Source organism: Cheilinus undulatus, linkage group 8 (assembly GCF_018320785.1).
Source record: "Cheilinus undulatus linkage group 8, ASM1832078v1, whole genome shotgun sequence".
In the NCBI taxonomy this organism is placed as follows: domain Eukaryota; kingdom Metazoa; phylum Chordata; class Actinopteri; order Labriformes; family Labridae; genus Cheilinus; species Cheilinus undulatus.
Window position 1 is genome coordinate 34126803 of NC_054872.1, and position 21431 is coordinate 34148233.

Here is a 21431-nt window from a genome sequence, read left to right on the forward strand (position 1 = left end):
TACTTTTTTCTAACCCTTTAAAACCTGAGTTTCTGGACTCTTTTCTTATTTTAACCATAAAAGGCCCAGAAAATGTCCTGTGAGTACATGCTTTTGCCCATTTTCCACAATACTTAGAACTTTTAATATCTGGCAGTTATTTACATTTTACGGCATGTTGGGACTTCCGGTTTGTAGATGAGACTGTAGACAGCTAAAACGAGGAGCTCCCAGCCGAATAAGTTTAAAAAACAGAGAAAACCCTTAGAACTCGACGACGGAAAAATAATTAACATGGATAAAACACATTTTACTGCATGTTAAGAGTGTTTAACAGTTTAAAATGAAAAAACACAAAAAACGCGGGAACTTTATGCTAGAATCTTAGTGAGAAAAGGGGAAATTACAGTAATAACCACATACTGGCTGTGAAGCACAGTTTCTCAGCTTTCAGAAACTGTTTGAATTTTACCAATAACACAAACAGTCATGCAATTATGGTCATGCAAAGTGTGCTTCAACAGTGCATCGTCGGCGATGCGCTAGGTGTAAAAGGGTTAATCATCATGGGACTTGAGAATGTGTAAGTAAATTGTAGCATTTTGTTTTAAAAACAATGATTATCACAGTTAATCAGAACTGTGGCCCATCAATTTTCCCTCCATTGACTTAATGACCTCAGTAATGACAGCTGAACTGCACTGTGTGTCATCCTCATGTCATGCTGCATGTAACCTCTGTCTCTTGTTGCTCTGTGTCATCTCCCATCTCCGGTGGCCCGTGTGTCTCTCTCATCGACGACCAGTTGTCAAGGCAGCCTGAGCCCCATCTCTCATTGCCTCCTCCCCACCGGCGCGACATCTGCCTTTGTTAGTCAACATCATGGTGTGTTCCATCTTCAGCACCATGCCATTCATCATAGATCTCACTTACTGTGCCGGCACCTGGGCTTCTGGAGAGGCATAGCTGAGCCATGAGGTGCTCTTCTGAGTCTTATTAGAGAGCTGTTGGCTATGTCTTTTGCTCAGTCTGAGCCTCCGAGCTCAGTCCGTCACTGTCTCTCCTCTTCTTAAACTTGACCCAGAACTGATCGTCCATGTCTGGTCCAGCCTCAGACACTTCCTCTGTCTCTGTAGCTCTTTCTAGTTTCTTATCTTTCACCCTCTCTTTCCTTCTTAATGCTGTACGTAGTTCCTCTTTGCCTAATAATGACTGATAGCTAGAAAAATCTTTTTTTGCATACGTGTTTATGTCTCCTTTCATCCTCATTGGTTCAGCCCACTTTCATGCCATTTTCTCATCTTTCTCACTCCTCTTTTCCCATCTTCTGTTATACTTCTTCTCCTCACTTTCTCCGTCTGCCTCCCAGGTTGAGTATGATGGTCTGACCGGCCGTGTGGAGTTCAACAGCAAAGGTCAAAGGACCAACTACACCCTGAGGATCCTGGAGAAGCACAGAGGAGGCCACAAAGAGGTCAGGAGTCACCTTATATCATGCAACAGCCAGGTTAAGTCACCTAAAGGCTTTAGGTTAGTTTCAGTTTTCCCTGTCTGTTGTCAAAATGCTGGGGGAGGTGTTTAACACAGAGGTCAGCCTCATCTCAGACAAGCATCTTCACTTTGCTCCAATCTGCCAACCAGACAGTCAGACAGCTTTTATTTTGTCTTAAGGCTACAGGGGGAATAAATCACCTTTCAATTATCCAATCTAATCCGCTGGATAGCTTCTTAATTTATATTACAGGATAGTATTAGTGATATCATTACACTTAGATATTATCGGTCTAATGAGTGTGTTGCGGGGGCTATCTGTTCTGATGTTGTCATACTTAAATGTTAATATTGCTGGTGTAATGCCAAAACTTGTATCTTCAAAATCACCACTTTTCAAGGAATGAAGGAATGAAAAAAAGCTGTATCTTTAAATCAATTTTACACTAAGTGGTCATGGTCAGAATCTTTTTGACTTTTTTATTGCTTTAAAATTGGTGTTAAACCACCAGCATATGTAAAGGATGACTAAGGGCACTGATTTCTGAAAAAAACAATTTAAATCATGAAAAACTGAGGTACAAGGTTTTTGCCCATTGCCATCAGGATACACTTTTTAAATAATTAGAAACATAGTGTATGATGGTGTAAGGAGGCCAGTTAAAAGATTTAAAACAATAAAGAGGATCTGTTAGTTTTTTTAGCCAAAAATTGAAATCTTTTGAGAAAAAATTTTTTTTTGAAATTGCAAAGTTGTATATTTACAAGAAAAAAAAAATCAGAATTTTAGATTTTAAAAAGTTCTTAAGTTATGAATGGGAAAAATTGAAATGTCTTCGTTTAATTAGTCCTACATTTTGACATCAGAGACTCAAAATTTTCAAGCTTTCAGAAGATAAATCTACAACAGTCTAGAGTTGAAATTCAAACAGAAGAACAAAACAGAAGACAGTCGTTTGATTTTTGACTTTGTAATTAAAACAATTCAAGTTTTGGTGCATTTATAACTTTTAAAGTAAAAAACATCTTTTTCCTTCTAAATTAACAACATTTTAAACTAAGAATTTCAGGTCTTTTCTTGAAAACTAACATATCCTCTTTATCATTTATTTTTCCAGAGTGCCTCTCTTCTGTGGTAATGGATAGTTTTTAGATAATCTTTTGTCAAGATCAAGGGTCTGTAGGCCTATTGTGTTGAGATTTTGTTTATGAAAACAATTGAACTAGATTATCATTTCAAGTGGGTCTTGGGGGGGCTTAGTTTTTCATAAATACGAGTAAAGGGTGGCTCTAAGCAAAAAGGTTGGGAACCGCTGCTCTAAGGACTGTCCCTGTCTTGCAAAGATTAGTTCTGATCCCCGCAGACCATTTTTCTGAGCCTGGATGTTGACATAATGTTTTCTGATTTAAATGTATAGATACAGTATGTTATTAATGGTTGCTTTATTTCCCTCCCATGGCTACATACCGTGACATTTATTTGTTGAACAGTGATTTTATTTGGCCTCAAGCTCAGAACATTGCAGATATGCAGAGAGAGCTACATACTGCTCATGCTGTACTGTATATTATACTGTATATATACTATTATGTGAGACTTAGTGGAGTTTATTTTGGTCTTTGTCTTGGATAGAACTGGATTCCCTGAAGCTTTTATTCGATCTCTAATGATTTTTGAACCCTTTGCACTAGTTAACTTGTCATTTACTGGCTTTCTGTTGAATTTCTTTTTGACAATGTGATAACACTGTAAGGCTGTGTTGTCTTACACAGTCATGCTGTTTGGATTATTTCTAACCAAACTTTGATGAGAAACTACAAAATTTTTAAAAGCTTTAATCTCAAGGAGATTTAGTTGAGCTGCCATCTTCTGAGACAGTGCTAACATAATGGTGATTGAGCCGATTGCCTACTGATGAAAGCCCTTGTATTTGCAGTATCCTTTGGTACACAAACTGGTTGTAGATTTCTTATTTCTGGGAATAAAACAAGATTTATCTATAACTGAGCAGAGAGAGTAGGCAGCGGAGTACTGAATTCTCTGGTCTCTGCTTAGCTGAATATAAACTGTTGGTATGACCAAACAAACAAAGAAAAGATCAATGATCACTGAATACAAAAGTTCAAAAACAAAAGAAAGAGTAACAAGGTTGACTCTCAGGTGAAGAAATTAATCAAAACCAGTTTACATCTCTTGTGGGGTGCTTTCACACATGAACAGAAGTCTTCAGGGTGAGCTGCATGTGCAAAGGCAAAGAGCTGAATTTGTCACCCCAACATTATCCGCTTGCCCTCCAGTAAAAATTCTGCTGAAAGTCTGGGTGAGCCAGTGTGAGAATGCAGCAGGAAAATATCAGGAAATTCAGTGTGAGGGAGTGGGCAAAGGTGATTACATTTATTTCATCTGACTGGTACATGACGATTGCACAACTGGTGCAATCTTTATTCAGGTAATTAAGCTGTTTCACACTCTTTTCTTCTTATCAGTAACTAACCGCTCATTGATACTGTGAATTTGCCCTGTTATGTGTTTCATTGATATGAAGTAAAAGAATAGCGTTCCTCATTGATCAAACTTGCATTGAAACCAGTGTTTAAATAGCTTGGCCTTGCTCTCAGAGTTTACAACAAGGAGGTACATAATACGGCCGAGAATCCTGATCTCCTTGTTATCGTTTAAGTCCCTTGGTCAGAGACGTTAAAGAGAATTACATTTGTTTTTCTTTCAGCCCAAAGATTGGTATTAAAGGAAATCAGAAACCCCATGTGTGGAAGGAAATCACTGCTTTGATTACAGCGTTGCTGCAGTCAACTGCACCCCAGCTGATATCAGAATACTTTATTTATACATCATAATTCTTAACTTTTGGATTATAATATTATTGATATTCTTTACATTTAGGTTGATAAAAAACAAGATCAGTTTTAAAGTTGGGGTCAAAAAAGCATGTTTCGGCTCTTATAGCAGCATGTTAACAGGTGGAGACTCGCCTACTGTCTCAGACTGAGAAGAAAGTGGCTGTGGTACCTCAGGTTGCCATTATTTTAATGTAAGCTAATTTAATTTTAATAAAACATTTAATTTGTTTCCACTTGTTCATTTTTTTTCTGAATAACTGCTGTTTTTTTCCTCAAACCTACCACGCTATATTCCAAGAGATATTACAGTGCTGACAGAACCATAATAATTTGATAAAATGATTTTAAGAGTACATGTGTGAAAATGGCTGTACAGTAAGTGGAAACACATTTTTTTTGTAATTACACTGTTAAGCATAAATGCTGTTAAGCATTAAAACATCATCCCGTGTCATATTTAACCTGACACACAGGCCTGATTTCCCCCTCCTGACCAAAGTCAGCAAAGGCTGGATTATTGTATGGTTCTAAAGATTATCTTGATAGATTATTTGTTAGCATGTGGAGAGTGATATTTCCCTTTTGTCTGCTTATATAGCAATAGCCCAATCAGGAAGCAAGCTTACCAAAGGAGGAAGCACAACAAACACAGCCATGAGCACCAGTTTTGTTCAGTGGGGAGAGCATTGGCCCATATACAGAGGCAAGAGCCACTCTGGTCGCTGGTCGATCCCCGATCTCAGCCCTGTTTGGTTAATTTCTTCCCCTGCTCTCTCTCTCCCCATATTCCCTGTCTCTCTTCAGCTGTCCTTTCTAAAAAAGGCAAAAAAAGCCCAAAAATATCTTTACAAAAACAAAAAACAAACACAGCCATGGCAATGATAGTAAACGTAAAGGTAAATGGACGTCCAGAGAGGACCAACTTGCTATTTAGTGGCAATAACACAAGTGTTTATACTAGGGCTGTCAAGAGATTCCAATATTTAATTGCCATTAATCTCACAACTTTCATAGTTAACTCATGATCAACTGCAAATTAATCTTGCCATTTTCATCAGTTCTAAATGTATCAAACAGGAAATATTTGTCAATATTTAAATACCCTTATCAACACTGCATGGACAAAATCTTTCTTTCTGCAAATGTTAGTCCGTGACAACAACCCAAAAAAATGACATTTCTCTAGATTAAGATCCAAAATAATTGAATGCTCAAAAAAACGATAACAGATGGGGATACTTACCTTAATGTAACATTGTTGAATAATACCAATAATACCAGAATGTAGTGTCCAACTTCACACTTCTAGAAGTTAACTCCTGTGTTAACACATAACAACAGATCTAATACATCACATGTGTACATAAAGCACATGGTCAGTTAAGTTTAAAATCATCTAAAAATCAATCCTAGATCCTTCACACTTAAAGCAGAGAATTTCAACCTCACATGGGGAAAATAAAAGCTCACAGAAACATCCCTTTACACCAAGAAGGTTCAAAACAGGATGATACAGAAAAAGAGATAACAAATATAGTTACAGAATTATATTGCAGATTACTGGGAGAGGTGAAGTCTCTGGTGAGAGCATACATGAAGACGGCTCTCCAAGAAAGTTCAGAAGTGCAGTCATTAGATGCAAATTATTTCTAGCTGAACGTCATCCTCCACAACATTAATTGGCCTGTAATGTGTAGAAACTCATTTAGTAACTGCTGTGAAAGTTTGATGCTTGCAGAGTTGTCTGAGCGTCTCCATTGAAAACAATCCAGCATGGCCTGCCTTTGGCTAGAGGTGCGGCTCTCTGCATTAGTGGTTTGCTTGGCCAGCAAGTGGTACAGGATATTTAAGACTCTATGAACTCTGGGTAATTTAGTTCATGTGAAAATAAGTGCAGATAACTCAAGTCTTATCTGTCATGAGCTTAAAGCTGAACTTGCCATTCAAAAGTCTCTGTCCTCTATCCATTTCTGCTCATTTGCTACTAACATCACTAGGGGTTGGGTCAAGGGTCATACAGAACATGCGTGTGTTAATAGACAGACAAAAAATAGTGGCATTAAAATTAATTTAAGTTAAGTTACTTTTCTTCCATTATTTATGTATTTATTTATTTGTTTATAATGTAACGGTTATTAATAGGTTAACTTAGCCCTACTATACATTTACTGTAAATCACACCACAGTCAAATGTTTTAGGCATCTTTAGCTTGTTGACTCTTCTTTTTTCTTCTTAAAGAGCTATTTTGGGGCTTTTTATGCCTTTATTGATAACAGAGGACAGAATTAGAAAGTAAGATGAAATGAGAGAGCGGGGGAGAGACATGCAGAAAAGGAGCCGTTGGCTGGACCTGAACCCACAAGGCCATCTGCGCACCCACAGCTTGTTTACACTGAAGTCATGTTTGACAACACAAGATCTGGAGTTTTAAGCATGGAGACTTTGGTTCTTGGTGAATGATTCTGAGTGTGGCGTGCTGTGTCGGCCATCTTGTTGCACATCTTGTACTATAAGAACAAAATGGATAAATCTGTCATTATAAATCATCATTTTTGGGATCTCTCACATTAAAAAAAAATCTGTTAATATTTCAAAAATCCATTAGTGTGTGTGCCAGGCTTTATATTCAATTTACTTTTCAAGCACTACAACAATATTTTTTGAGATAGCAGGACAGTATGGAAAACACACACAAATCAAAAGATCTCAGACCCAGCTAACGAGGCGTTAAGGAGCATTTTGATGCATTATTCTGCCAATGCACACTCAGTGAGCATTAGAAGGAAAGGTGAGAGAAGATTTTCACCTGCTCCTCAAAGTCAAGATTTAATGAAGCAGGAGTACACACATCACTGCAGATACAGACTGGGGGAATTACGCTGTGCTTCATTACCTGCAGGAAACACTTTCTTTTCACATTCCCTTATTATGTCTTGCCATGCTTTACAAAAGGCCAAATGATTCCCATGCTAACACCAAATACCCCTTTACAACCATTCTTAAATCTACATGTTAACCCAGCTGGGTTTGTGATAATTAACACTTTAACTCTGCACACCTCTCTGCACAGCAGCGCCCACACTGTAGGATGAAAGACTGCTGCTAAATGTCAGGGCGGAATAAAGAGTGCCATAGAAAAACTATGATTCTGTCTGAGGACTCATTACCTCTCCTCTGACCTATTGAGAGATGTAGAATAATACCTCCAAAAGAAATGCCTCTAAGAGCAGCGGTCCCTCCTCTGCACGCTGGTTAGATCATAATCACAGTCTTATCTACCTAAGTGACTTTACTATCTCCATAAAATTGCAGAACGTGGGCTGTTTTTTAAACAATTTAAGAAAGGTGTTAGTCAAAGAAAAATAAACACAGCAATAAAACTCCCGATCAAGAATCCCTTCTTGTATTTACCAACAGGTTTCAGCTCATTGCTCTGCTTGTAAACATTTTTTATTGCTGTGAGTAGGAATGAAGATGTCTTTATGGCTCGAACACAAGCAATTAAATCAACGTGTGTTTACAGTATGTAAGAGTACTGAAACCAGAGCAGAACATTAAATATTCAACAGGAAATCTAGTCAATGATATAGACCAGCAGTGGTAATACATTCACTGAAATACTTATTTGCTGTAGATTGTGTGCAGCATGCCAGAACAGTAAAACAGTAGCAGTGAAGTTAGAGCCTCACAGTACATTATTCATTGCACAATAGCCATTGATTTCCTCCTGCCTTCTCCTCCCTACTAGATCGGGATCTGGTACTCCAACAACACCCTGGCAATGAACTCCACCAGCCTGGATATCAATGTGTCTGAGACACTGGCAAACAAGACCCTAATTGTCACCACCATACTGGTAAGGTCATGGTTACCTCCTGCACCAACATGCTGGCCGCTTGGGTCAAAGTTATTTTTCTGTGTCGCAGCGCAGGCTGTGCTGCAGATCACACTGTGTTGCAATCTGTTTCTGCTAATATTGCTGTCACTTTAGCTGTCACAGAAGCTGACAGAGATCTGAGAAAGACGCGTCACTACATTCAAACCATTCAAACAACCAATATCCTGGTCCAAACACTCAGTGTTGTGACATTCTGGTTTCCAAAAGAGTAATGTTATATCACAAAAAATCAATGAATCCCTCACATAATGCTACTCAATCATCCTCTGGTGGGTCTAGAGACATGCAGAGCCTTTTATGGTAGCTTCAATTTGTGTTCGAGAATGTGATTTTTTAAAGGAAATTGTAAACAACGAGATAAAGGCATAAACCAACAAGTCAAGTCAAGAGGAGCCTACTTTTAGTGAATGAAAAGGTGTTTTGCATAGACAAGGTGCTAAAATGAGAGCAACGACAAAACAATGAAACAAGCAACATCCATTTATTTTCTACAGCCGTTTGGGGTTTAGGAGATGGATAAGTATCTCCTTCTCCTGTGATTCTCATGTTATTGATATTTGTAATTAAAAGCAATCGATTAATCACAAAGCCTGTAATTGTTCAGATTACTCTTTTAATCAGCTGACAGCACTAATCAAAATTCATTTTCTCTGAAGTGTTGAACATTGTGTGAACATGCTTACCTTAAAAAAAGGTTAGACATAAATGTTCCTAGTAAAGAAGTCCTATATTTTGTCTGTGGTCATAGGATGCATGCATATTTGTGGCCACATACAGTATGTTGTCTTTGTAAAGACTTCTCCCTTTAGGTCAAATTATTCAACTGTGACAGCAGCAGTGTCTGCTGCTTCCTGAAAGCCCACTTTGTCTGAGTCCAGCGGCCAGACTGCGGTCACTGAGTCTGTCTGCCCCTGGCTCCCTCACCCCCCCTCTGCAGTCTACAGTTTAACACGAGCCAGTTAATGTATTTTAAAAGAGTCCTCCAGCAGTTTAGTATTGGAGATCCATAATGTTGGGGGACTCACAGGAGACAGATTGAAAAAAATGTATTGTCTAAATTGATTCTGCAGGAGCCAAAATATCCCGACTTTCTCTTCTCTCACAAAGTGTTGGTCAAGCTCCAAAAAAGCTGAATCCTCCAATTCCCATGATGAAACTGAATATATCTTTTTTCAGGAGACTTTCCCTGCCTGCTTTAGTCCCATGTATTTAAAACTCTGTGCCCTACTTTATAGTCTCTCCGGCACTGTTTTGATGGTCCGAATAATACTCCCCATGACAAATAAAACTGATTTTGAAGTGTAAAATTATATGACATAGCCTTTAAATAAATTAAGTTGGATTTGAGTAGAGACATTAAATGCTTTGAAGAAAGCTGCATTAAAAAGGGACTCTGACTTTTACAAAATTATCAAAGAAATGCTAAAAGCATCTTGTTCTGGAATATTGGTCATCTTCAAGGAATAATGTGATATTTTAGGAGAACACTTACTATTGAGACCACTCTCATATCTGCACCCAAATATTAAGTGTACTTAGTTTGACAAAAAGGACCAGACATTTCACAATAAACTATCTTAATTTTAAATTGTTATTAATTCCGATGATTCAGATTATTTTTTTTACATTTATTAGGCAAGCTGTTCCAGCCTTTCTCCAGTTTTTTGTGTAAGCTCAGCTTGTCAAATCATTGTTGTAGCTTATTAAAGGGACTGATATGAAATTGGTATTGATCTTTTTTCTCACTCTCTGTCTACAAGCAAATAAGCATACATCCTGAAATGCCACTTAATCCACTGTTGACAGCTCCCTGTGTTTGAACATTTCCGTTAATCATCCCTCCTCAAACAGTAGCTATGTTCCTAGTCTTGGCTTCAAACTGCTCACGCTCCCTACATTTTCAGGAAAACCCATATGTGATGCGCAAAGACAACTACCAGGACTTCCAGGGTAACGACCAGTACGAGGGCTTCTGTGTCGACATGCTGAGGGAGCTGGCAGACATCTTAAAATTCTCCTTCAAGATCAAACTGGTGGATGACGGGCTGTATGGCGCTCCAGAGCCCAACGGCTCTTGGACTGGCATGGTTGGAGAGCTAATCAACAGGGTGAGTGCTCTCCCTCCCTCTCTCACTATTTCTCTCTCTTACCATCTCACACACACTGCAGAAAAAGGCTCAAATGTTCCAGCCAGTGTCTCTACATACAGAAAATTGAATTGAACACACACACAGCAAAGAATTCACACACCCAACCGCCCACACACAATCCTGCTGTAGCCCCAAACCACAACTCTGCTGTAACTCCCCATGTCTCAAATTGCCCTCAGAGGGGAATAAGTCTCTTATCTAGGACAAAAGCTGACTTGATAATTCCCCAAAAGAGAGCGGTAGCATTGCCTAAAATTGTCCGCACCATCTCTCCATGCAGTAACTCTTTTCTATCCGAGCAGCAGCCCCCTCCCCGCCCCCCTTTTTCTCTCTCTGTCCGGGCTGAGTGCGCCTCTGACAGACACTCTGGTTGAAGCAGGCTAATGAGAGCCCCTTTTTGCTTAATTACCATACGGTATACTTCAATTACCAGGCTGTGGTCCCTGTGTGGGGCCTGCCACACTGGTGCTCCCCCTGCTCTCCGCGCTTCCTCTCCCTCCCTGCCCTCCCCATTGCCTGATCACTCAGCTCTAATTAGCAGCCCATGTTCATCAATTAGCTTTTAATGGAAGAGATGGAGGAGAGGCAAAGCGACCAGAGACCTAGGAGGTTTTTATACAGGTGCAAAGACTAGCCATCCAGTGCTTTGCTTGCAATTAGCCTCGTTTGGATGGTGGGTAATGTGTGTGTTTTTGCCAAAAGTGAAAGGGACAGAGTGCATGTTCTGTATGTTTTTCCAAATGTGCTTTCAAGTGCACAGTCCAACTTTTCATTCCTCATCCAGGAAGTCAACATTTTTGCACAAACAGAGCTCTCAGCATCGAGTGTCTTTCTATTTTTGCACACTTACCTGACCGCTTGCTGTTTTTCTTCCTGACTCTCCTCCGCTGCCTCGATCCTTCTCTCGCCCCCACTACTATCTAACCACCTATCTATCTTTGTCAATCCCACAGAAAGCAGACCTGGCCGTGGCAGGCTTCACCATCACGTCAGAGCGAGAGAAAGTTATCGACTTCTCTAAGCCGTTCATGACCCTGGGGATCAGCATCCTGTACAGAGTTCAACTGGTGAGAGTGATACCAGCTACAGATCTTGTGTTTGATTTTATATCTTCTGTTTGAGCTGTTTTAAGCCGGCGTGGTCATACAGTAGACAACGGACATTGCTTATTTAATGATTTTCACTAGTCAGACTGAATATTACATCAGGGTTGATCCCATCTTTGAAGCTAAGGATTTGTGCATGCATCCACTCTGTCCACAGTGAAATTTATAGGTGTAATTTGAATTGCTCAATAAGTCAGTGCTCTGTAACTGGGTAACAGTGGCAGCTTTACATTGCTAATGAGCTTCTGGATCTAAGCCAAGTGTGCTTCAGCAGTGGGCATTGTGAAGCGGAGCGTTTATGGATTGTAGCATTAGCGTATCAAAGCACTGCAGACTTCCTATCAGAGTGCAGCGAAGGACACACTGCCCTCCTGTGGTGCAAAGGAGACATGACCTGAGTGCTAAGACGTTACACTGTGTTTTCTAACACACTTTACCTTCCTGTTTGTCTCTGCTTCTCCCTTTCTTCTCCTCTTCTTTCTCTTTTAACCAGGGTCGTAAGCCAGGCTACTTTTCCTTCCTCGACCCTTTCTCTCCAGCTGTCTGGCTCTTCATGCTGCTCGCCTACCTGGCAGTCAGCTGTGTGCTCTTCTTGGCTGCAAGGTCCATACATTACATCACACAGTGTACTGATAGTCTGCAGATCACATCTCTGCTCTATCACCATTTATCTCGTGCAACATGGCTCGCCCTGTCACATAACAGAATATTTTACCTTATACAACCTCCTGCAGACAGTTTGACAGCCATCGTATGACTGATTTATGATGACTTGAATGATATGACAGAAGTGCATTACTGTGCTACAGCCTGACCTCAAGGTCATTCCACTGTACATGTGTTTCCCCGCCAGGCTGAGCCCGTATGAGTGGTACAACCCTCACCCATGTCTGCGGGAGCGCAGGGACATGTTGGAGAACCAGTACACCCTGGGAAACAGCCTGTGGTTCCCTGTGGGAGGTTTCATGCAGCAGGGATCAGAGATTATGCCCAGAGCTCTGTCCACCAGATGTGTCAGTGGAGTGTGGTGAGTTACAGGACTGCAAAAATTCATGTTGGGGTGTGACAGCCAGTTTAAGGTCTCATCCACTTTAAAATGGGTCTTGCGTATTGTTGCTCTCATGGAATTTAAATGTGCAGAATGATATCAATGCTACTTCCACATCCATCTGCTTTAGAAAAGCTTTCTCTTTCTCACATCAAATCTGGGTTGAAAATGTGCATGTACAAGGAGACATCACAACTAGTAAGTAAGATACTCACACCCTAATGTGTAGCTTATGAGGTATGATCTTAAATCCAGTGCAAATGTACTGAGATCAAGCTTTTGAGGATGTAGGTTTCCACTGAATGAAGCCTTAGTTTGAAGCCCTGACACCTTCTCTCATTTGAATTCCCCACAAGAAATTCACAGGACCACTTGAGAAAATGTTCAACTCTTTACTGAGACAAATGAAAACAGTACAGAATAATAAAATGTGTCCAAAATTATCCAAAAGAGAGAGACTGTGTCTTTACCAAACTTACTGTCTGACTGAAGCCTCAACCTCAAAGACACTTCTTAACTCTGATCAGCGCAAATTAAAGGCATGGTTTCAAGAAAGACACAATTAGTTCATAAATCTGCATTTCAGTCAGGAACACTCTTGTCCTACATTTAATCATTCTACTGCAAATTTGGATTAACAGTCTGGGTTAGTCAAGCAGCATGTTTTGACTCTCCAGGGAGCACATGGCTAAAAAAAACCCATATAGATAAATACATTTATGACAATGCATAAAGAATACAATGAAATTAGTTCAAAAGCAATTAATCCATAGTAGCATAAATCTGAGTATGAGGGCACAACAAACGTTAAGCCATAAAGGAGGAGGCTGGTGGGGAGGAGGTTAAGCTTTGCCAGCAGCAGAAGCAGCAGTGTGGTGCATCAGCATTAATGCAAGCAGGGGTTAATGAGAAGTATGTCATATTTGAATACACCGCTGTGTAGAGAGAAGGAGCTGTGATTGGCTGTGGAAGCTGGGAGAGGATAATTAGGACTAGCTGGCCAGCTGATCATAGCTGGGTGTATAACTACCATGTCCTGCATGTACTAATGCTAGGCTTCATTGAATAAATGTAAATATGAACTGTAATAAATCAAAATGAAACCTGGTATTAATTAATGCAGGACATAGAAGTCATAGACCCAGCTGCAATCAGCGGATTGAATTATTGTCTCAAAGCACTTGTAGCCAATCACAGCTCATTCTCCCAACAAGGCAGTCATTTTAAATAACTTATCCTCCTTACTGTTCCCTGCATGACACCAAAATGCTACTTGCAAATCTTTACCTCCTCCATCCAGCCTCCTCCTTTCCTTTATTTCTTTGAAGATTATTTTTTTTCTGCCTTTATTCTGAAAGGAAAGCTGAAAAGAGACAGGGAATTTTTTGAGATAGAGTGATGAAAGAAATGCAGCAAATGCACTGTTACTTGGAAATAATCCTACAACCAGTGTGTCCAGGACTCTAGCCTCTGTATATGGGCACCTGCTCTACCAACTACACTAAACCAGCATGCACCATCCTCCTTTTGTCATAAACTTGTGTTGCATTCTCATTTTTAATTTTATGCTGCTAAAGATACATTGCTGCTAAACTAAATTTCATTTTGTTTGTTATATGCTGTTGTTTATGTATCTCTTTACCCATGAAGGCTTATTGACTGACTAATAAGTTTGAGCAGAGGCATTAGCTAATCCAGTGAGCATCGATTGAACAGAGCCTTCATCACCAAGCAAAAGTGTGTATATATTTTTCAATAAATGGTTAAATCTATGACGAAAGTGGTCCTGACTGAAATGTAAACACTGAAAATATTCCCTCCATAATAATTATTAGACCATGTAACACTTTTGATCTTTAATTATTGTATGCTTAAAGTGAAATGGATGTCTTAGTTTTGATAAAGGTTTAACAACAACAACACTAATTGCTTCTTTTATTGCCATATAATATACAGAGTAGTCATTTTTGTTCCAAATTTTCAGCATCTACATTTTCTGAAAAGCTCCCTTTAGAAATGCGTTTTAAAACAAATTAACTGGCTTGCAATTTCTTCATGCAGAACTTGCATTTTTTTCCTTTACATTGCCTTTTCTCTTCAGCACATCTGCTGCCTAAGATAATGACATTTACATTTTAAAATTTAAGCAAATAGCTGATGTATAGCTTCGTCCTGGGGCTCCAACACTCCAAGCAAACAATACAAAAATGCAAAGTTCACAGAAATTCTGCAGCAGTCTGATGATACTCCTGTGGCAACAGAGTTACTGTGAAAGAGACGTGCTTAGAAAAAAAAATCACTAAGAGCTAAGGAGATAATGAAGGGGAGAGGAGGACGAGAAGAGCAATTTACACTGAGTAGAGTAAGATAAGGGATAGGCGTTGTTATAAGTGTAGTGAAAGCAGGTTGTTCTTATTGAATAAAGTTTAAAACATGAAAAGGTCTTAAAGAGAGTCTAATCCTGAAGTATTTTGGGTGCTGAATCTTATCTGTTTGTGCAGAAAACCTGGCTCCCATTTCTCATTTTACCTCGAGGTTTTTAAGTAATATGATGATAAATGTGCGAGACGAAAGATGTTTGGAGATTTGGTGAAATTTGTGCAGAATAAACTCCTTTCAACATTTCAGTATATGATAGGCCACTGGACTCTATGTTTCTAGTAAGAACCATCAAAAGCCCTACGAGACAATTCCATCCTTCCATCCATCCATCCATCCATCCATGTCATCCATGTATTTTCTCCTGCTTATGTGGCGACAGACTCGGTGGTAGCAAGTTGACCCAGACATCTCTTTTTCTAGCAGCGTTTTCTATCACCTCCTTAGGGATTTGGAGGCCTTCCCAGACCAGACACAGCACATAATCCCACCAGGGATTTCTGGGTTTGCCCCGAGGTCTCCTTCTAGGTGGACGTGCCCGAAATACCTCCAAATGGAGACATCTTGGAAACAACTTAATCAAATGCTTGAATCACTAGCTCCTTTCGATGCAGCGGTTCTACTCCTAGTTCTCTTTGGTTGTCTGACCTTCTTACCCTATGGCTAAGGCTGAGCCCAGCCACCCTTCAGGGAAACTCATTCCAGCCACTTGTACCCACAATCTCATTTTTTCATGAGCTTTAGCTAACAATAGGCTTTTCTGTATAAATATGCATTTAATTCCCTTTGCTGGGTTAGATAGACCATACATTTTTTAATCTGTGAAATGTCTCCTAAAACACATTTTTGGTGTACGGTTTACAACCAAGGTATGCTGTTTAGTATAACAAAAGATTTACACATTTTTCCTACTCCTATATTAATCTATTCCCCTCTTATATTCCCTTTGTCTCCGTCTCTTAGGTGGGCTTTCACCCTGATCATCATCTCCTCCTACACGGCCAACCTAGCAGCCTTCCTGACAGTGCAGAGGATGGAGGTTCCCATCGAGTCCCCGGACGACTTGGCCGACCAGACCAACATCGAGTACGGCACTATACACGGAGGGAGCACCATGACTTTCTTCATGGTACGACCCATTCGTTAATTTTTTTTCAGAATTTAAATAGGTGTTTTTGTTTCTGTATTTGTTGTTTTTAGAGGCACTTGGACATAGTTTGGAGTGAGGCAGTTTCCTGAAAGGCCTTTTTTGTGTAGTTTTTGCATTTGTGCGTGCCTATTTGATTTAGTTCAGTTTTACATGGCCATGCCTGGAGTGAATGCCTGTCCTCATATGTTACTATATCTCTGAGTTTCTCTGTTTTCTTTATGGCTGTTTGTGCTAAGTGGCTGACTGCCTGTGTTTGCTTATGAGAGCGCTTCTGGCATCTGTGTCGGCATCTGTGTTTGTCATAGAGCCTGGGTGTGTAAGTGAGGGTGTGTGTTTGTGTAGGTGTGTTTGCCACGTGGGAGCATGTGTAGGTGAGTGTATAAAAAAATGAGCATTTGTTTATTTGTGTGCATGCATGGGAAATGGCTAATTTCCAAATAGTGAGTGTGAATGTTTGTGTTTATGACTCTGGTGACCATACTCAGAGTATATGAAAGATTGGTTTATGTTTGATTACATGAACCTGTTTCATTGCTGCAGTGAATCACCCCACTCACTGCCTAATCCACACATAGAGCACACATGTAACACAAACACCTAATCATTACACACTGAAGCCGCCCTCCTCTGCTCTTTCCCTGTCTTTTTGTGCACTACACTCAGGGATACAACATTAAATTGTACTCTTTAAACACTTAATCCTGTTTATAAGCTTGCCATATTTTTCTTAAGTGATGTACCACCTCATGTGTGCTGATTTACCTCCAAGTGTATGAAAGATGATGCATCAGCTTCGCCACAAGCGAGTTATCTGCTGCTTTAACACGTCGCTTTTCCCTTTATTTGCAATTGATGTTTTACTCTGCCTGTCATATTTCACACTGGATTCTCCAGTCTTTCTGCCCTCTCTCCACTGTTTATTGAAGACACATCTCTGTCTCTCTGTTTTTTCTATCTTCACTTTTATCGACCTCCATTTGATTTCTGCTTCAAAGACAGATGATAGGACTCGGAATATATATATAAAAAAATATTCTTTAGTTAGAGTTTAAATCTCATTGTTTTATTCCCTTTTCTCTGCAGAACTCCAGATACCAGACCTATCAGCGGATGTGGAACTACATGTACTCCAAGCAGCCTAGCGTATTTGTGAAAAGCACAGAGGAGGGCATCGCCCGCGTGATCAACTCCAAGTATGCCTTCCTGATGGAAAGCACCATGAACGAGTACCACCGCGGCCTCAACTGTAATCTCACACAGATCGGAGGTCTGCTAGACACAAAGGGCTATGGCATCGGCATGCCTCTGGGTAATTACTTACTTGTTACTCTGCTATCTTGATTTTGATAGGCAAGTTAAAGCATGTGGACTCTCTCTTGTTTCTGAATATCCAGAACTTTGAGTAACTGTAGCTCTGAACGCAGAATAAAGCAGGGCCTTGTACACATTTTTTTGACAGGAGTAGCCAAATAGGGCACTGACTTATGCAGGGCTGGTTTGAAGTTTTTGTGCTCACACTCATGAATAAATGGCGTCTATTTACCTTTTTCAATCTCAACTAATTATATCTGCTTCAAAGTTGGCATATTATGCAAAGGCATGTAGGCATGTTTTGGGGACCTCTGAGACCAATATACACGTGTCTCAAAAGGGTCCACTTTAACAGCCCATGTGAGACTCCTTGTAATAGGCCTTACTCCTGTTCAGGACTGTATTTGGTGCATATTGACAATATGTATTACTCTCTCTCCCCATGTTTCTGTCCTATCAAGCTTAAAATAATATTGCTAGAAAAGTGAAAACTATAAGGTACTAACACAAGGGAACGAGCCCTTGGGAAATTATGTAAACTAACTTAAGCTTGTATAGCACATTTGTTAGTCGTTTGACTACTCAAAGTGCATATTAGACAGCAGGTCACACTTAAGCTAGGGTCAGACATTAACATGCTTTTTGACTGTTACAGTGATCATTATGTCAGATTAGGTGACTACCGAGTCACTCTACAAGGAGGAACGAGATCCATCACTGTGACAGATGTGGGGACGTTTAAAGAAGCGGGGCACAGCTAGACTACAGTGCCTATAAAAAGTATTCATCCTCTTGGATGTTTCACCCTTCTTATGATTTTATAAATCAATCATAGTCAATATAATTTGGCTTTTCTGACAAAAATACCATAAGCCTCAAAGTGGAAACAGATTTCTACAAAGTGATGTCTTTTATAATTTCAATCATGTCAAATCCTATAAATGTAAAACATGAGATAAAGATGTTTTACTCATTTAGGAGTAAACTTGATATTTCAAAATAGTTATCATGCAGTCCAATCTGATAACATGTTACATTATCTTTACTGTACTGAATCAAAACAAAAAGGAAAGGAGAAATAATCACAAGTCCTTGAAGCCTATGAATAGGTCCTGAGAACATCAATATTGATTTAGTCAGTGTCATTTTCGGGCAGGACATTTCAAAGCCTACAGGCCCTACAGCAAACACTTAATCACTTTTGTCTCTGTGCCTCAGCTGACATGCCTGCAGATCTAAAGGCTTTGATCAGCCTTGTCAAGGGTGTAAAGGTCACAGAAGGTCACATACATGTCTTTGATTTCACCTGTAATTTATCAATAGGGGGCTGAGGTCAACAGGAAAAATAACAGCTGGCAACCACTGCAGATCTGCCAACAAAAGGCTGCAGCAGTATTTTACCTTAGCGTGTGAAATAAGGCAAGTGTGCCACAAACAACAAGTTAAATAATGCATGGTTCTCAGAGTTCTTCTTATTTATAGCAGGGATTCTTTAAAAAGCATTTAGTGGTTAGAAAAATCAACAGAGATGCAGTTTAAGCAAACAGTTTGGCTGCCAAGACACATAAAAGATATCCAATTGCAGAAAAAATTGCAAAAAATGACACAAAATTCAATTTTCTTTTCTATTCCCATGTTAATAGTTGATTTCACTTCAAAATAAGATTCCCTTTCTGGCGTTTATGCATTTGTTCAGAAAGTAAAGTGGATGCAGTCAGAAACTAGAATGAGAGAAAGAATTGGTAATGACATTCAGGAAAGGAGCAACGGGCAAAATCCAAACCTGCAGCCTCTTGCCCTAGGCCCTGTTCTTGGGGTGTATGGACATCAAGGTTGTTAAAGTGAACTAAAACTAACTAAATAACTAAAACTAAAATTCAAATAGTTAACTGAAACTAAATGAAAACTAAGCTTTACCAAAAAAATGAAAACTAACCAAAACTGTATAGTGCGCTTACAAAACTATCTAAAATAAAATAAAAATGGAGACAAAATATCCTTAATTTTAATCTTTGACACAACCATACTGACACCAACACCAAAGTCTGGGGAGTGTAAAAAGTTAAAAGTTAATTCTGTGATAACCATATTTTATATTCAACCTGAATAATAACCACTCATATCAGGGCAACAAAAATAAAATGTATTTATAATGCTGTGGGACAATGTAGCATTTTCAAAATAAAGACCCTTTTTATTTCAATAGGATGACGTGTTTTTTGTAATTTAAACGATGTGAGTAGGCACGTTGAACTGAACCATTGAGAAAGTAATGTCAAGCTTCATAGCAAAGCCATGGTGTGACAAATGACGGGACACCATAGAATCAATTAAAGAACTCAAATAACTTTGAAAATTATTGCAAATTAAAGGGGAAAAAATGGCAGAAATGGGTTAAGGGGGCAAAAAAAAGTTGAATTAGTCAAGGGATAAAGTAGCTAGTATGGGATAAGAGAGGAAAAAGGGGGCAAAAATGGGAAGGAAAATGGTGAAAAGCAGTTAAAAAGGGGCAAAATGGATTATAGGTGGCAAGAATTTGTCAAGTAACAATAAGGGGGAAAAAGGTTGGCTAAAGGATTGAAAAGGTGTTTTAGAATAGCAAAACTTGGCTAAAAGTGGTCAAATGAATGGAATGTGGAAATAAATGTGGCAAAATGGTTGGAAATGGTGATAAAATTGGGGTTTAAAAAGTGGCACCAATAGATATTTGAACATCACAACCCAATAATAGTTTTACACACTTTTCAGCTCCAAAATGGAGTAACCGTTAGCCAGGATGCTAGCACCAATGCTACAGATCCCACACACCATCTCATTGCTGTCATAGAGTTTCAGTCATGGCAGTAATGAAAAAACAATGACATGCACTTGCAGATAAAGAGGCAGATGCAACATTAGCTCTCATGGCACACGTGGTTTTTTAAGTGCCATTATACAGATTTACAGTAATTAAAATTTAGCAATGACATGTTTAATTAAAGCCGTGTAAAAACGCTGATCTTTAAGAACCTTCCCTGTAAACCTCATCAAAGACAAACTCACTTGGCTGTCAGTGAGGCAGAAACACCTTCATGAGATCAATTATGCTAAACAGACACATGTAGTAGCACTGATTGGTGAGAGATTAGATCTGAGAAATGTCTTGTACGTGGTTGATTTATTTTTTATCTCAGGGATTAGTAAGTATTTCAACTGGAAGTAATGAACATCCAGTTAATTGCTTTTCCACACACGTCCGGCTCCTCTGAAGCTCCCGCTCAGCACATCGAGGTGGTGTCACAGCATCACAGTGATCTGCTCTAACCAGGACGAAGAGGGCATGGCTAAAGAGAGAGGCACAATGTGAGATTAAGCCATTCAAAGGTGAATCAGACAATAAAACAGAGAGTGTACTTCAGAATGGGGGGCAAACACAAAAAGTAGACAGAAACATGGGAAGAAAGGGATCTAAGGAATGATGTTCAGAACCACATTTTCTCCTCTATATATTCTACTAATTAGACCCGATTATGACCTGACAATGCCTCTCTCTGATACTGAGGGATAATGAATTTTGAAATATATTTCAGCTGCTGTGCAACCATTAAAATACTGTGTTAAATTATAGAAAGTTTATCTGACAAACCCTTATCATAAGCATACCATATGGTAAAATAATATCTAAGGTGACAATGCATCTATTATAATGGCAATGGATTATGTTTTATATCTGTAAATGCAGTCCTGGGATCTCTCATTAACACAGCTGGTTTTCAGGGGAAAGACAAAAAAACTGTTAAGTTCATGAATATTTATTGCAGTTTAAATAAAGTGGCCTTTGTGAATTATGGTGGTTTGTATTTGGTTAAATGCTGATGTTACCTTCATGAACATTTCATGAAGCAAACGTTTCTGACGCAGTTTATACAGCATGATATAAAAGTTGAGAGTAGCACAGTGAAGATTTATCACATTGAAAATAAACTAAAGGTTTATCTGGTGGTAAAATCGGTTTGGCATATAAATTTAACAACCACATATTATTTTACAGGCTATCTGTAATAAGAATAAGTATCTGAA

General features: G+C 39.2%; 1 protein-coding gene across 1 annotated transcript in view; it reads left to right on the forward strand.

The window, feature by feature from the left end:
• Positions 1–21431, forward strand: part of grik5 (glutamate receptor, ionotropic, kainate 5) — a 163959-nt gene that overhangs the window by 127925 nt on the left and 14603 nt on the right. Inside the window, exons 13-20 of the mRNA XM_041793374.1 lie at positions 1349–1453; positions 8079–8186; positions 10133–10336; positions 11332–11445; positions 11978–12087; positions 12338–12511; positions 15875–16040; positions 17145–17370. Of these exons, the coding sequence (XP_041649308.1) occupies positions 1349–1453; positions 8079–8186; positions 10133–10336; positions 11332–11445; positions 11978–12087; positions 12338–12511; positions 15875–16040; positions 17145–17370 (1207 nt within the window). The remainder of the gene's footprint in view (positions 1–1348; positions 1454–8078; positions 8187–10132; positions 10337–11331; positions 11446–11977; positions 12088–12337; positions 12512–15874; positions 16041–17144; positions 17371–21431) is intronic.